The 16,788-nt window shown below is 36.9% G+C and overlaps 1 protein-coding gene across 1 annotated transcript in view; it reads left to right on the top strand.

Annotated features, from left to right (window-relative positions):
* Positions 1-16,325, top strand: part of LOC104275357 (Kv channel-interacting protein 4-like) — a 97,927-nt gene extending 81,602 nt beyond the window's left edge. The window contains exons 4-6 of the mRNA XM_009871285.1: positions 4,279-4,348; positions 9,866-9,936; positions 16,171-16,325. Of these exons, the coding sequence (XP_009869587.1) occupies positions 4,279-4,348; positions 9,866-9,936; positions 16,171-16,308 (279 nt within the window). The 3' untranslated portion in view covers positions 16,309-16,325. The remainder of the gene's footprint in view (positions 1-4,278; positions 4,349-9,865; positions 9,937-16,170) is intronic.
* The last annotated feature ends 463 nt before the right edge of the window (positions 16,326-16,788 follow it).

Genomic DNA, 16,788 nt, shown 5'->3' with positions numbered 1-16,788 from the left:
TGCTGAACCCTCTTCAGTTCCTCCACATCCTGGGGAGAGCCCCAAGACTGTTTTGAGAAGAGAGAGAGAGAGAGGATAACTCCCTCAGCCTGCTGGTGTTGGCCCAGGAGGTGGTTTGTCTTTATTTGCCGTAAGAATTCTTTGTGGGCTCCTGTTCGTACTTGTGGACATCCACAGTAACCCAACATCCTTTTTGGAAGTGCTGCCCTTCGGCCAGGGACTTCCCAGCTGATATTGGGGCAAGGGATGACTTCTTCCCAGAAACAGAATATTGCAATTCTTGTTGAGATTTGTGAGGTGTCTGTTGGCCCAGATTTTGTTATTAAATTGACCTAGATTCTGTTATTAAATCTGGACCATTTGTTATATTCTCATGTTGTTTTGATCCTTTTAGACTCAAATGAAAAATTAAGAACTGGGTGCTATGAAGAGCCACTGGGGATTTAGGTTGTGGGATTTTGAGTAGAATTAATTTTGAAGTATATGCATGTTATTCCAAAATTATGTACATGTTCTTCCATTAAGTTTTGTGTTTATGGAAAATGTAAATTTTGGGTCAGAATAGAAGTACATGAAAAAAGAGACAATATTATCAGATAATTAAGTCAGTGGACAGGAACATATGTCTAAAATGAAGCAGAACAAAACCTGACAGTGGATAAAGAATGGGATAGAGTACCTGTCACGAAAAAGCCTATAATTAAAATACATTTAAAATTGCCAAAGCTTTTAATATGGCTTTATCCATCATATAAAATTGTTTGTTATGCAGACAAAAGTGTAAGCTTTGAGTTTGTTTCTCCTTCATTCTCTTTCCTACATTTCACTATTTCTCCTTTTCTGTGTCTTTTGGGGTTTGCCTCTTGTCTAAAAAGGGTATTGGTTAGGTAGTAAAGAAGAATCCATCAGTTCTTAGAAATACTGAAGAGAAGACAGCTTAGCATGAAACTTGTAAATAATTTACAAGTTTTGGAGTCTTTCATAAGCCCATGTGCTGGAGGTATAATTTCCCAGCAGTAAAATTGCAAGCAAGAGAGATCATCAAAAAGCAGAATCATATATATTATTCTCTGTCTCTTCTTTCTGTCAGTTTATATTATTTTCTCTTTATAGGAGGAAGCACTGGACTCAGGAAATACAGTTCCAGATGAACTTTTCCTCCTTTTTATTCTCCAGAAGGAAAATATAATACATCATTAATGCAATTTTAAAAGACTGTCAAAAAGAAATTTTCTGTAACAAAATAAATTATATACAGCTGGAGGAAAAAAGAATATAGGAAATGGTTTAAATAGGCCTCACATTTTTCTTTAAAACTATTTAATAATTTTCCTCTCTTTTATAAGAGTTTAATGAAAGGTTAGAAGGATTTTTTTAATTATAGTTGCTACAATGGAAGAAGTCAGCAATAACTTGACATAAAGCCATGGGGCACACTTAACAATTCCAATATTAAATCTCTTTCACTGAACTAGAGAAATCTCCTGATATACACAATAAAGACAGATTTATGAGTCAAGAAAAGAGCAGTCTTGGAGGTAAATGATGTTCACTACATATAGATTTATACTAAAGTTATTTAAGAACAGAAGTGTTCTCTGTCTTGTAGAGTCTCAGAGGAAAGACCCAAGCTAAAGAAAGAAAAGTTTGAACTGGTAATTCTGGTAAGAGTAATTGGCCAGTGTCACAGATGTTTTATGAATGTCCTTAACATACTATTACTACCTCCAAGGGTGGAAAAGGTAAGGTGTTGCTGGCAATGCTATGGTGAAGAGCAGGGGAAAATACAGAGGGTCAACGTAGATAAATTCAAGAGATCATTCCTGACTCTACTAATATATAATCCTGTGAAAGTACGTTGCCATTTCAAGCAAGGCTTCTTTCAAACAGGATGGTGAAACTAGAGTTCATTAAGTGACAGAAAAAAATGTACTACCTTTAAATCGGGTATGAAGGTCATGTATTTCTCTAAATACAGGCTGCTAACTTATTTTGAACTAGCAAAGAATAAATCAGTCAAATTTTCTCCAGAGTACCTGTAATTCTCCTCTAAGATCACAACATCTAAATGCAGTCAGGAAATGGGAGTCTTCAGGGCTTCAGACTAAGGACTGACACAGTTGGAATTGCTGGCATTTTTCGTAAAAAAGGGGAGAGCACTTTTTGCAAAATGAGCATATTTTGAATGTCTTTCTTATCCAAGGAAAAGGTAGAAAAATCACTTTACATGTTAATAAGCCATAGGGTTAGATGAACTTAAATACACATTTTGTCATTCATTATGCATTTTGTCATTAAGCTTCTCAGAAAAAAAATATTAAAAAACCCTGCACCACCTGAGCTGTAGAAATTCAAATATATAGCATTTCCCTTTAGTTCACTCAAAATGTGCCTAGCTTTTTGTCTGAAAAGAAATTACATGCAGGACAGAAAGAAGCCATGGCTGCTGCTTCTAAATTCTAAAATACTGCATTGTCCTTTCACACTGCCACCCATCTCAGGGAGAGGGCTGTATTCCTAGGGCAGATCTGGGAATGATGTAGAGTATATATACACCCATGGATGCTTGGAAGAGGCACATAGAAATGTTACATTTTCTGCATTGAATAACTGTAATGTTACATCAGTGAGTATGTGAATGCTTCACTGGTGTTTGTGCTTCAAATACAAGTAAAAACACTGTTTTTCGTGCAAGTATACAAGTCCATAAGGCTTCACCTGAAAAGACAGGCAGCATAGTAAACCTGCTAGGGACCACAGAGACACTAGATCATCTGACTAAAGTCTTTTGGGGAAACTGGTGAAGCAGAGAGACATGTATTAGAATGCCCTCACAATCAAATACATGACAGGCAGGGAGATGCCGCCTCAATTAACAGATTTCTCCTTACTTGACGAAGAGCGGAGGTGCTAGATTTGTCTCACTGCTCTTCCCATTCCCCTGAGGCTTTGGGTTGAAGGCAGGGTGGCCCAGCAGTCAGTATATATCTGGTCTTACAGAGATCTGTCTCTGACTCTGCCTCCATTGGTGGAGCCTCTGTGACCAGGAACAAATAATTTGGTACTTCTGTCTCCGTGACTGCTGTTTGTCTGTCTGCTGTGATCAAACAGAATTGTTTCTTACCGTGTGTTTGCATATGCTTAGTTATGGTGAAGAGCTAGTTTTGGCAGAGGATAAGCTACATCAATCAAACTTAGATCCTCAGATCTGGTATGTTTTTTAGGTGGTGCATTCATCTCCCAATTAGCAAGATTACACTATTTATTTCTTAGCAGAAGCTGTCAAAACTATGAATATCTCAGTGTTCCTTATTTGATCTAATAGGAATATTACACTAGTAGAAGATGTTATACTGTTCTTTATCTTCATTTACAGCTATTCTGTTTCCCCCGGTTAGGACTAGGAGCACATGTGTTTGAGGCATCAGCCCAAATAGCACAGCAATAGGCAAAATTAAATGTATGAATCTTAACATTTAATTTATCTCCTCTTACTTACCTTTTGTTTCTAGACTGCTTTCCTTTTAAAGAGCTTGCCAGGCTTTTTTCACCCTCTCTGTTAAAGAAGGATTTAAGGCAGAAAGGAATTAAGTGGATTGCCCCAAGTCATCTCTTCAGTCTGGCAAATTCAGGACTAGAAGTTGGCTGTCTGATCTTTGATGTTTACGTGCAGCTTAGTAAACACTACAGTATTCCTTCTGCTTTTCCTACTGTTTTACATGTCATTTTTGTAAATACATTCTTCTAATCTTTTTTCTTCTCCTTCAATTCCTTTAATTTTCTTTGTAATCCACTCTGACACTTTCTGCTTCTCCTTTCTTACATATGAAAAAGATATAAAGAAGGAGAAGGATCTGCAAGGTCTGAATAAGATCTGTGGCAGGGTCCTTTGACTTCATTAACTATGACTTCCAGTAGAACATGATTGTAAGTCCTGCTTGGTTTCCATACCAGGCAAATACTGTGACCACCCTTGACCCTCAGCGACAGCGGTAGCTCCACACACCGCAGCTTAGTGACTGCTGCTCACATCTGTCATTCAGGTCACAAGACCGAAGTTGAGATATATGGCACAGAAGAAATTTTTATCCCATGGGAACTCTTCAGGAAGATATGTCAAAGTGATAAACATTTAACACATTGATATTTAGTTGAAAGTGCAAAATCAGACGTGTTAATTCCTCAGAGTCCCATATATGTTCTGCACCATCTCATGAACACATGGTTGGACTGGACCAGGTTGGATGATATTAATTTTTTTTCTTTCACTTTTTTCAGGAATGTCCCAGTGGTGTTGTCAATGAAGAAACCTTCAAAGAGATTTACTCTCAATTCTTTCCACAGGGAGGTAAGTACTTGACTGATGTAATTAGTACTGCAGTGAACAGAGAGTTTTGTTTGTTGGTTCCTAAGTCAGATCAAAGAACCTTTTGTCTATATTAACAAGATCGATGTCGTAGGCTCTGGCAGAACTCACGGGGTACTTCCCTGATGGCTGGACACAGTTTACAGTATCTCCTTCTGAATGAAATGCGATGATACCTATGAGAAGTCAGTCTTTTATGAAGTTAGTACCTGTGCTAGGGTACCTCTGAAAACCATTGTTCTCTGAGTAGGTTATTTCTTTTTAAACTTTCCACAGTCTTCCCCATTCTCTTTTATTCCACAAAACCTTTCACAGTAGGAATGAAAACTGTGGGAGGCACTATAGGTACCCCCTAATATTGATTGCAGAACTCCCTTGACTTCTATGGAGTTTCTCTACTTAGATGAGGGCTTTTTTACTAACCTCAATTTAAATTAATTAGTTTCCAACGGTTTCATTAATTTCTTTAACTTCATTATCTTTTAGTGCAATGAATGTAGCATAAAAATATGTAACAGTTTTTTGCCTTGAACCTTGGATTTTCTTTTAATTTGAATTGTTCTCTCTTTTCTTCCTCTTGCTTTTACCATTTAGTCCTCTCCCTACAGCTCTTCAATCCTGCCTCTTCATCTTCTCCCACAGCTCTTGAGATTTGCACGTTTCCCCAGGACTGTTCCTTGCTCTTTCTTTTCACTTGTATTATTGGTAGGAACAAAATGTCTCTTAATTAGCTTTATTTTGAATAAAGATCTAGAAGGTAAAGAGCAGCATTCATCACTCAAAATCCTTAACAAATAGGCACACTCAATAGGGAAGAACAAAAGGCTAAGAGAGTTGACCTGCCTACTGATTATGTCTATCTCTAAGCTTTTAAACCAGGCTAACAATTACAGTTTCAGATATTTTTAAAATACTCTGGCTAGTGAAAGTAATTTTCTGCATGTGATTTACTGCACCTTTACTACACTTATAATAATAAAAAAAAAATATGATATTTCCTATTGTTACATTCAAAACTGTTTATGGGCAAAGAGAAAGCACACCTTTTCTAAAAGTAAAGCTAAAATGTATTATGAGGATAAATGTAATTTTAAAAGCCTAATCTTTATTAGCCAGACCTAATTGTTATAGAAAGGAAAGAATATTAATATAGTTAAAGTTGACATGTAATCAATTCTGAGTTTCTACCCCTTTTCCTGGTGCTAGTGCTCACTCTTCTGCTGCTCCTCTGGGCCTTTAGGGCAGTGGCATCATTTAGGGGAGGAGGTGGGAACTGCAGTGGACTGCAGGCATCTGGAGCCCTTCCTTGGGAGGAATAGGATGCTCATGTCGATGCCATCTTCTTTCTCACTCTAGGATTCACCTGGGGTCATAGCTACAGATTTGCTAGGGCATTTTTACATCTTTCTTTTTCTCCATTGGTTTCCAGCTCGACATTGAACACGAATCTATTACAGGTGGTGACTTCTACATATTAGATACTTTTGGGTTTTGTTCTCTTTGCTACCCCTAAAACTAGTTTTGTGCAGCTCCACACCTGCATTTCTTTAACTGACCGCAGGTGAGTTGTTCATAGCTGTGAGGTCTCCAGTGCCAGCCTGTGCCCTGTCCCCTCTCATCCCACAGCTGCTCGCCTCCGTGCCGCATCCCGTCTCTCCACTGCACAAGGCAAAAAGTTCTTCTTTCCACAGCATCATTATGTTAGAATCATAAATACCTACTTCTACATAAAATAACTGCCTATTTCTGCTACTTGTGTAAAGCTACAGTTGCACTACAAAAGTAAAACTCATGGGCCTTAGAAACCTGCTCAGTCGGAGAGGCTGCTGCCCCAGCTAAACCAGTGGAAACAAAGCTGCCAGCTGACAAGCCTCCAGCCTGAGGCAAGCTCTCTAGAAAACTTGGTAGCAATGGCAATACTGCCACAGGTACACTCTTTGCTGTGACTTCAACAGTGCCAGTACTCTTTCTGCAAGAAGGGAGCTAAACTTCTCTGAAAAAAAAAAATAATTTTTTTTCTTGATTCATTTAAATACAGTGAAAAGTTAGATTTTTAGCAGGATAGAGAAGTATCCAATCCAGATAATTCATTCATCGGTAACAGATGTTGTGTACTCGTAACAGCATTATTAGCTTTCTTGGTAAAGCTATGTCAGAGACCTCAGCAAAGAGCACCAAGAAGTGACCAGCAGAAGCTACCCACTACCCCTCCCCAGCCTCCATGGCATCTACGCAACAGCGCTCAGCCACAGCAGCTCATAAAGACAGCACAGACAAATGTGAAAGCCTTAGGTAGTTTTCCTCACAATTTTAGGAAATATTCAGTGGAAATAGCAGGAAAGCTGAATCTCCTTGGAAGAGTAACACATCAGTGATCTTTTAATGTCTGTGGGCTCACTGAGACTTGAACTGTTTTGTGTAGGTTTTGTGCTGTTTTGTAGGTGTCTGTGCTGACTTTTAGCATTTTCTGAGAGGTATAGGAGCCAAAGGCTATTCTTTGTTCCTCGCATTAGCCCAGGTATCTTCAAAGCCTAATTAATAGTCTGTATTTGCATATCCCTGCATGCTAACAACAGGGTGAGAGAGATCATCATATCAAAGTGTCTGTTTAAGCAACCAGACTGGATACTTACATCTTTGAACCCATTGCCAAATTGTTGTGTGTGGCTGAGGCCTTCAAATTTCAGTTGCACTCAAAATATTGGTTTTATGCATGTCTGAACATTAAAGAAAAGGAAAAAAATTGAAAGCTGTGCCCAAATTAAAATGTGTGTCATACATGCAGATCTATGCCCCAATTGTCTACGCAATGAAAAAACAGATACAACGTGGTCTGTCATTATAACAATTCATATCTAAGAAACAGAATGATGTTGTGTAAGATTTTAAGCTTTAGGATGACCAAGCCATCACCAAAAAAAGTCACTTTCCCATGTTATCCAACAATTCACTTCCTCAAGTGACTTTCAAGACTATCCAGGACAAGGTGCAGGAGGAGTAGAAAGAGGACAAGGGAGGGCACAGGAGTAACAAAGGACATGACACTGGATTGCAGTAAAAGCAATACAATTTAACAGGGAGAAGTAGCTTTGTAAAAATCTTGCCATGACAGAAAGGCACTCCAGTAGCTTCTTTTTGAAAACCATAGCTGTAGAGTTGAATGAATAGGTCCCCTGTGTTCACCTGAAATGTAATTTGGGATTTCTTCTTCAGTCAGGAAAGTTGTAGATAAGAATCCACACACTGCCTAAATATTATACACCTCCTCGATTATGAACAGAACAGGTTATGTTCGTGGTTTGATGTATAATGACTGTCATTTTTTTTGTCTCTCATGTTTAAAATGCATTAATGGTGCATTCCAAAGGGATTAGGATTTAGTATCTGTTCCTGTCTCAGCCTTTCAACCATACTAGCTATGATACCAGATCTTTGAAAAGAAAGCAAATTTTATTTCAAAAAGTTATTCTTTTGCCTATCATGATTAATATTCAAGATTTAGGGGAGAGAGGGGGCAGTGGGGAATCACATTAGGTAGCTCTAATTATTTTTTTCAGAAAGTGTTACTAGAAAGATTTTTTAACTGGAGATATTTTTTTCATATACCATCATACAAAAACAGTAGTATATTGTATGATCTGTGGGCAATAAACAAAAACTGTTGTGTTTTCTGTAAATCTACAGAAAATAATTAGAAATATTTGACTTGGTTTTAAGAAATCAATGCCAAGAGAATGGGAACATATTTAAAATTGAGTTTACAGCAATTATATCTCTATAATAGGTTTTTTCTCTGGGGCTGGTTTGCATAGGATATTCTGTTGCACAACAGAAGTCTCAGTAGATTATAGAAAAAAATGATTCTTGAAATCCTAAATATAAATTGACAAATTCCCATTTTTCAGTTGAAGTGGGAATTTATCTGCTAAGCTATACTTAAGCAATTATACTGATGTTTAGATACATCAGTGAACGAATGAATATCTCAATAGTATTGGTTGTTTGAGTTTTTTTAATTCTCTGAAAATGCATTAACAGACACAGGATTTAAAGGTTGCAGAGCTTCTTGTTAGATTTATTTCACATCATATGAAATGAACACAGACGACCAGAGACTTTACTTACTAAAATCAGGTCTGAATCGCTGAAGTGTAAAGTTTTGAGTTTTGATATAGTTAGTTCCTTGGGGTCAGGATGGCATTTCAGATAAGTGACACAAGACCATCACTCAGTTTAATCCAAAATGATATTTTGGGCTGTGACAAATAAAAGTTTTCAGTGAAAGGTAAAATTGTTTTGTGCCAGGAAATAGGAAAAGGCATCTCAGCACTGGTGAGGCTTTTCCATGACAGGGAGAGTTTTGACCTGCAAGGGGGAGACAGTTTTCATAGAACTTCTCACTTTATGAAAAGTTTGTGAGGTTAATGTTAATTAACCTAAAATTAATGTAAATACATGAAGAAGAAAATCAATGAATGTTGAAAGTAAATAAAACCTCAGTCTGCATTCATTTGCATCGTTTTGAGGGAGGGAAAAGACACTGAGGAAAGCTGACTTCCCGTAACGGCAGCAGCTTGGACCTCACACCAACAGGGCAGTCTCTGGAGAAGTTCTCTCCTTGCAGTAAGTTACTCCTGGAGCCAGTTGTGCCTCTCAGAAGACATTCAGCTGAAATGGAAGGGCAGCTCTTTATAAAAACTTAGAGGCCTAACAAATTCATGCTGTCTCGTGCTTCTAAAATGAGTTGATTTGCACTAGTCAGTATTTTTCAAGAGTTTAATAAGTGAAGAGATCACTTGTTTAAGGTCAACTTTCAGAGTCTTCCTGACCACTTCAGCTGTCACAGCCAGTTTTTCCAAGATGTTTAAGCACCTAGCCCTCATACCATGGTCATGGGAATGAAGCAGCAAACCAACACTAAGAACCTTCTTTCCTGGACAGGCTTTTATTTAATTATTTTATCAGCATGTGACCTGAGTGCAGTGGCAGCAGCAGCAGCTTTCTGACATGCTCAGCTTTAACCTGAGCAACAGGCCTGTCTTCAGAGCAAAAACAATATGCCAGGTGCACAGATGGTAGTGTCTGCTTCCTTCATTTAAAGTGGACAAATGAAGCCGTTTTTCTTTTTTAACATATGAGATAGATCCCCTGTCAAGGTCATTTGACTGGTAATGCCGCGATGCCATTAACACAGACAGGTTGTTTCAGAGTACAATAACAATGCTTCTTTTCTAGTCATTCAGATATCGGTGATTAGTAGAAATGGGAATGCAGAAAGATATTGCAGAATAAAATTTTAGAATTTCTGTTCCTAACAGTGTAGCTACCTACATACTTGCACATATAATTTATACCTCATCCCCTGCCAATAAAGAAGTTTAAACTGAGTTGAAAATTTAGTCTTGCTATTAAATTTTGATATCAAATTCTTTCATGGAATGAAATTAAATGAAGTAAGATGTGCTAACTATGAATTATTTTTACTATTTTAAATTGTAGATTCTACAACTTATGCACATTTTCTGTTTAATGCATTTGACACTGATCACAATGGATCTGTAAGTTTTGAGGTAAGTGATACTATTATTTCTTTCTCTGAAATGGAATATTTTGCCCTTCCTTGTAATTGAGTCCATTTTAGTAGCTTTTATTAGATGGGTCACATTATGAAAAAATTAGCTTATGTGACTCAATTTTCAAGTTTTTCCAAAGTATTAACAAAAGTCATTATCATTAGTTTACAATTGTATATCCCAAAATGGTAACTCAGGCTGTGCTGCTACGTAATATTTTCATAAATTTGTTCATTTAAGGGGTAACCCAATTTATAGGCAAGTTACATAAAATCTTATTTTCCTCCCTGCCTCTGCAAGGTGAGGACTCTGAACTGCAACTAATGTTATGGGGATGACTCAGCGAAAACAGGATTGCCCACACACTCTATTAGTTTCCAGGAAAAGGCTCTACAAAAAAAGGCTTTAAAGCAAATGTATTGAAAAGCACAAGAGTTTGAAATCCATTCTTCCTCTATTTAACTGAAAAATATGTTTTCAAAATTCTGCTTTTCCTTTCTAAGGTGATGTTGTCATCTGCAAAGGTTGGTGTTGTCAATGCAATAATATACTAAAACGGGCAACTTGCTACAATAGATTAAATCAGGGTGTGTACAAAATGCTATGGAAGAGACGTTATTTTAAGTTATAGAAATAAAATAATTAAATCTCATTTAATTTGCAAAAGCATATGTTTGCTTTGTTGTGCTTTGCTTTGTTTTGTTTATAATGGATGAATGATATCCTTGCAACTTGAGATTGGTTTGTGGTAAATACATACCCACTTGTTTTTATGTTTTTTGGGGTTTTTATGTTTTACACTTGGTTTTATGATTTACTTGAGTGAATGATGTTGTGAGGTCTGACAGAAAATTTTTTGAAAGCATTTTCATTGCTTTATTATTGATGTAGTATGGAAGGAGAAGCCTCACCAAGCAGATGCACTGCACTGTGATCAGAAATCTATACTTCAACTGGGACTATAACATGATCATTTTGTGAAATATTGGCATTTAATAAAAACAAAAGAAAAAACAAAAAAAACCAAACCAAACATGAATCCTATCTACCTTTTTCTGGGCATCTGATATCGATGGGCTCCATGTGAAACTAGAAGCAGGAATGGAGGTTTTATTTGCATCTTCTGTAAGTAGGCTAATTTGGCAAGAAATCCTTCTGGTCAAATCAGCAACAGCAGAGGCGATGAGAGAAAGCACTTTTAGCATCAGCATTTGAAAAGTGTTTCTGTTGTTATCACTAAGAATAATGAGAACAAAAGAAGCTTTTGTAGCTTTCCTGGACAATTTGTTGACATTTTTATCTCAGAAGGAAAGCCTTAAGAAATGCAGTAAGTATGAAGTGTATTTTAAGGGATTTGAGTATCTCTAAGTGCAGGTCTGTGTACAAACCCCCAAAAAACAACAAAAAAAGGTTTTGGAATAAATCAGGAAAACAAAAGAAACACTGTTTTTTCTTCGCCAAAATAGACATTTCTAGCTAACTTTTGTTCAGTATTGACACAGACAGAGCAATTCAGGCTTTGATATTATTTGGAATCCCGCATAACTCTATTGCTGTCCAAGGACTCTTGTTTCTGTATCCTTTTTCCATGTAGCAGCATTATACTTACAAACTGTATGACAGCCATTCTAAAAGCATCACCCTTATGTTAAAAAGGTTTAGATTTCTTTTTCTTTTCATGTGAAAGTAGTTGCAAAATGCCAAAGTACATATTGTGAAATGTAAAAAATGCAATCATATAATTTTTTCTATACCAATCCATACTCTAGTTTTCTCATTTCCATTAAGAAAACAAAACCAAAATCAAAACCCAAACAAAAACCAAACATCACAAAAGGTAGAGAAAAAGAAAGTGATTAAAAAAATTGGAGAATAAATAATTATTAATTCCAATCTATTTTCAATATCAAAGTGTAAATACAATTTAATATAACGACCTATGATGAAAAACACTCTTCAGGTCTCTTCTTTGTAAAAAGGATATAAAAATTGGAAATTGTACTGAAAGAATGTAGGTAAGCATGACATATTTTTGTGTTGCACTCTTCTTTTTCAGTGAAAAGTGAAGCAGTGGTAGCTAGACTTGTGGGGAAGAAGAAAGAAAGAATTTGTTCTAGCTTTTTGTTATTTTTTCCTCAAATTTTCAACCATCAACAACGAATTGTTAGACTTTAGCACAGCTTAAATGCACAGCTTCATTGGATGAAATTGCTTGGAGAGATTGCTAGAGTTTTGTCATCCCTAAATCCTTATAATCTGATAAAAGTCAGGCTCTCTGACTGGAGCAGTTTATGTTGCATAAAAACCAAATTCTTGAAGCTAGCTGCTTGAACCTGTCTCTCCTTATTCTATCATTGTATCAACTTCGAGACCAGTTTGTTTCATTTGTTAGGCCAGCTAGTTTTGCTTTAATGTGAGGGACAAACCTCTTCAGAAAACCTCATGACCCAGCTCTTTTGGGATAAAAGGGCTCTTTTGGCATATCAGTGAACTGAAGTTCTTCTTTCCATAAGAGGCAGATGAGAAAGCAAGGTTTCCACTTGCTGCATAAATGTTGTAACTGAACCGAAATTAAGATATGAGCCTCAAGACTATTTGCACAGTCAGGAAAATTGAGGCTAATTAACTTTAAACATATAGTCAAAGGTAAAGCATGTTGCACCCACATGCAAATATCCAAATCAGTATCCTTAGTTTGTTGTAGATGCAGATTAAAGCTGTTCTAAATGTGAACTTGATGAGTGGAGAGTCACTCAGTAATTCAACTGATTCTCAGTGCCTTAAAGTACAAAGCTGTACCCAAATGGAATGGGGATGAGATTTTTGTCAATTTTACTCATAAAACCCCTTGGATTTATTTCTCAAAAAGATGATTAATAATTATTAGCAGATTTGTTTGTGATTTTCTTATTGCTTTATTCCTCAATTGTTACCTTAGCATTTTTCATTAATTAATAAATTAACAAGCATGTTAAACTCAGTTCCAAATCCAAATCCTAAGACCAAACACAACTTTGCTATTTTGCTAATAATAACAGTGATAAACAGTCATTGTCTCCGAGGCAGTAATATGGGGTAGCAGTTTAATGAGTGTATTCAAGTGAGATTCTTTCTCTGTGTTCAACACAAAAAAACTTGTTTATATATTTTCTCAGGACAGTGGGGATCTCATAAGCATATTAATACCAGTTGGTATTAAAATATACCAGCTTTAATGAAATATACTACCTCTTAGCAGCAGTTCTTTCTGGGTGATCTTTGTTTTATGTGCACCAGGGCTCCATCAACTCTATGACTAACAGTCATCCCTTGATTCCTTCCCCAAATCCCAAGAGCTGAATCCCAAAATGGATTTAGGTGCCTACCTACTTCTTCTGGCCTTGAACAAGACATAAAAAGAACCTGTGATCAGGTGGAATAATTACAAGTTTTCCTATGCATTTGAGACACCACACTATTAACTTGTAAATTAATTTATTAATGAACTAGTTCTCCCTGAAGATTTACTGAGGGATCAAGTAATCAGCAAACTTACTAAGAGATAATTAATCACTGCTGGAAAAAATAAAGAAATACAAGTTTATCCTGGATTGCAGCCAGAGGCTCTATGCAGCTGCAGTGCAGAACCAAAATGTGAGCAGGCTGTGATACTGAGCACACAGAAGCTCCAGTCCAGGTGCGATGATGCTCCAATTTGCAACCTTTCAGTGAAAGGTTCTCCTTTCTTGCAAAGTCAAAGTTAGGCACAGGAGAGATTCCCATTTAATGGAGGTCTTCCAGGTATTAGCACACTCGGCAGGAAGCTGGCACGTTAGAAGTAGAAATCTGTGGAAAGGAGTAAAGGCACAAACTTGTGGCCTTCTAACTTTGCTGTCACAGACTGGAGAGATGTATTTGTGAAGACCTCCCCAAAGTTTTAGGCTTCTTTGGGACTCTAGATAAGATGTACCGTTGCTTACTAGGTGCTCAGCTAAGCTGGACTGTCCCTCTCAGTGGAGAGTGTTGGCATTCTTAGGGGATGTAAGTGTCCAAGCAGTGCTGCAAATCTTACTTCAAAAGTAAATAGGTTCTAAAAGCAGAATTCCTCTCTCCCCAGAAATCAGATGTCTAGTGCTATATTTTTCAATTGTCTGAAAGTGAGTATGTAGAAAAGATATCCCTTCCTAACTGGTCTTTATTCAACTCATCACAGCTTCCTCTTATGATAAATCCTTTCTGTTGTTCCTGAGATGGACTCTTGCACAACACTCATCCAAAGGCAACGTACCTGAACTGAACCATATGTGATTCCCAAACATGTTGATGCAATGTTCTTCCAAAGATTGGAGCACATACCTTGAAGGTTTTTGAGTTGTCTCAGCTTTTATAAGGACTTTCAATCTCATGCAAAACAGCATAAATCAAGGGGGTTTTATGTGTGGCTTTTAAAACCAAATAAAGAAGGACAGCCTTGCAAATGGAGAAATAAATGACGCTAGGAAGCCAACTAAAGTATGGATGGTGCATCACAGAAAGAAGAAAAAGAAATAGTCAGGAAAAGGAAAATATATATGATTTATATAGAATAAATGCAAAAAAATGTTGCTGGTTCATACATTAAAAATAAATTCAGAGTTCTGAAATACAATATTGTAGGAGAATAAAGTTATTGGAGACCTTTACAAAGGTCTTCAGGAAAAGATATATCAAGAATGTAAAACAGTGCAGAAAGGATTTGAAGACATGTTACTGAATTAAAAAGGTTAATTGCTAATGCTGTAATGTGATCAAATCTGTTCTGAATTTCTTGAACATTTTAATACTTAATAGTACATTGTTAAAAAGCTGTTTGGAGATTTAACCCTGTGACCCTCAGTTAGTCACTGAGATGCAGACAAGACAAGTTGAGCAAAACTCTTTCAAGAGTCATGTATCCATCTACCCCAAAGGGCACAAATACCCATGAGACAGAAACTTATGACAAAGAAAACCCAGAGCATGCCACTTGAATTGTTAAAAAGACTGGAGCTGTCAAAAGAGCTGTCTGTGCCTACTAGACCATCTGAGGTCATGATATCTGTGTATGCTTCACTGGATCGGGTATACTTACCTGACTGTGTGGTACATCAGACCTTTGTCATTTATGTCTATCCTCGGTGCAGTCTTTTCCATTGTTCCTGTTTTAAGGAAATGCATAAACTTTTGGGTGCTGATAGGAATTTTTTCAGCTTTTATTGTCTCTGCTTTAATGTTACTCTAAGACTTCCTGTATATCTTTGCCAGTGAAATAGAAATGGACATTTAAAAATAAGTTCTTGACATATTCTGCTCAACCTGTTATAGAGATAATTTCAAAGATTTATGAGTTTACAAGCTTTAGAAATAGAAAAAGGTTGAGGAGACTCTTAGAAAATACAAATTCCCATTGTTTAATGAAGTTAACATGCTGAGAAATACAGAAGACAGGTGATGACAAGTTCCCCTCGGTATTTTCTCCAATCTGGAAGATGCTCACTAAATGTAAAAGAGGTTTTTGTTGTCAAAAGAGTATTAATTATGAAACAAAAGTCTATAACCAAATACTAGTTATAAATAATCTCAAAAGTCTTCTGATTTATTTCTGTGGAATAGCTCTGCAGCAATAGACCATTGGTGTGTCACAAAATCATTAAGGTGGTACATGGACACATAATAAATATAATTCCCTATCATATTTCCATAAAAGGTTTCAGTATTGAAGTGTGCTGTAGCACACATGAAGTTTCAGATGTTGACTGCAGCAGATTGATCTAAGAGGTCTGGAAATCACATATTCCACTTCCAACAAGGTAGAGATTTAACAAGAATTTAATGTTGCTTGGTAGATAGTTCCCCCAAAATTGGTCTCCTGTGCTTAGATTAATCTAACTCTCACTTAAGCTTTTTCTGGACCATTAAACTGTGGGGACTGCTTTTCCCTGGTTCAACAAGATCTGCTTATGTGAGGCATTTCAGAGGATAAATCCACTAACAGAAAATTCTGGCTTATTTTATAGAAAATTACTCAATTTACTTCTCTAATATGAGTGTAGCAAACAGCACCTACATTGTTAATTATTTTAAAAAACAGCAATCTATAACACATATTGTGAAGCAAATAAACCCACATCTTTCCAGACTCCGGTGCTTCTGATGAATGCATTATTCTGGATTTCTGAGTGTTTGTGAAAAACTGTTGGATTCCAAACTGACCAAGACCTTTTGTCTGTTCAGGATTTCGTAATGGGTCTCTCAATTTTACTCCGAGGGACAGTACAGGAGAAACTGAACTGGGCTTTCAATTTGTATGATATAAATAAGGATGGATATATAACTAAAGAGGTAAGGTCTACTTTTTACACTAATCACTGAAACTACAGATGGTGTATGTAAGTCCTACTTTCAAAGAAGAATGGCTTCATTGTCAAAAATAAACATATATTATGAAACTAAACATGCTGAAAATAAAGAAATTTTCTCATTTTAAAGGCATATGTAAAATTTGAAAAGGAAAAATCTTTGGTCCTGCCTGACCAGTCTCATCTCCTTCAGTGACTGGGTGTCCCACCTAGTGGATGAGAGGAAGGCTGTGGATGTGGTCTACCATGACTTCAGCAAAGCATTTGACACAGTGTCCCACAGCATCCTCCTGGAAAAGCTGGCAGCCCATGGCTTGGACGGGTGCATCCTTTGCTGGGTAAAAAACTCTCTGGATGACTGAGCCCAGAGTGCTGCATTTAGTTAGCGTCTGGTGACCAGTGGTGTCCCCTAAGGATCAGTACTGGGCCCAGTCCTTTTCAACATCTTTATTGATGGCTTGCATGAGGAGATTGAGTCTACCCTTAGTAAGTT

The sequence above is a fragment of the Apaloderma vittatum genome, unplaced genomic scaffold (assembly GCF_000703405.1).
Source record: "Apaloderma vittatum isolate BGI_N311 unplaced genomic scaffold, ASM70340v1 scaffold6346, whole genome shotgun sequence".
Lineage (NCBI taxonomy): Eukaryota > Metazoa > Chordata > Aves > Trogoniformes > Trogonidae > Apaloderma > Apaloderma vittatum.
The sequence above is the reverse complement of the archived record's forward strand: the minus strand, read 5'-3'. Positions and strand labels throughout refer to the sequence as shown.